Source organism: Trypanosoma rangeli (genome assembly GCF_003719475.1).
Source record: "Trypanosoma rangeli strain AM80 chromosome Unknown Tra_15.4_contig_00126, whole genome shotgun sequence".
NCBI classification, from domain to species: domain Eukaryota; phylum Euglenozoa; class Kinetoplastea; order Trypanosomatida; family Trypanosomatidae; genus Trypanosoma; species Trypanosoma rangeli.
The window spans coordinates 47,551-48,050 of NW_021705871.1; the positions used below are offsets into that span (position 1 = coordinate 47,551).

Below are 500 nucleotides of genomic sequence, written 5' to 3' on the forward strand. Positions count from 1 at the left end.
GCAGCCGTTGCCCGCCTGGAGAGCAGTGCCGATGCCTCTGGGCCGGTGGTGGAAGCGCTCACCGTGGAGCTGCAGGAGACGCAGGTCCGTCTCCGCGAGGCCGAGGAGGAGGCGACACAGCTGGCTGAGAGGCTCAGGGTCTGTGAGGAGCGTTGCGAGCCTGCTTTTGCATCTCGTTCCGCTGACACCGCGCTGACAGCACTGGAGCGTCTCGCCGAGGAGCGCGAGGCTCTGGCCGGGAGGTCGTCCGAGCTTGAGAAGCGTGTTGCAGAGCTGGAGCAGGAGCTGCGGGCTGCGCGTGGTGCGGATGCGTCCGAAGTGCCGTCTTTGCGTGAAGAGTTGTCGGGAGCCCGTGCAACAGTTGAGCAACTTTCCGCGGAGCGCGGTGCACAGGCGGCACGATTGGCGGAATTGACGGCAGCCGTTGCCCGCCTGGAGAGCAGTGCCGATGCCTCTGGGCCGGTGGTGGAAGCGCTCACCGTGGAGCTGCAGGAGACGCA

General features: G+C 67.0%; 1 protein-coding gene across 1 annotated transcript in view; it reads left to right on the forward strand.

Annotated features, from left to right (window-relative positions):
- Nucleotides 1-196, forward strand: part of TraAM80_04368 (NUP-1 protein) — a gene marked incomplete at both ends in the record, with an annotated part of 2,445 nt that extends 2,249 nt beyond the window's left edge. The window contains one exon of the mRNA XM_029381301.1: nt 1-196. This exon is cut by the window's left edge and continues 2,249 nt beyond it. Coding sequence (XP_029238854.1) covers nt 1-196 — 196 coding nt within the window.
- Nucleotides 197-500: the final 304 nt, after the last annotated feature.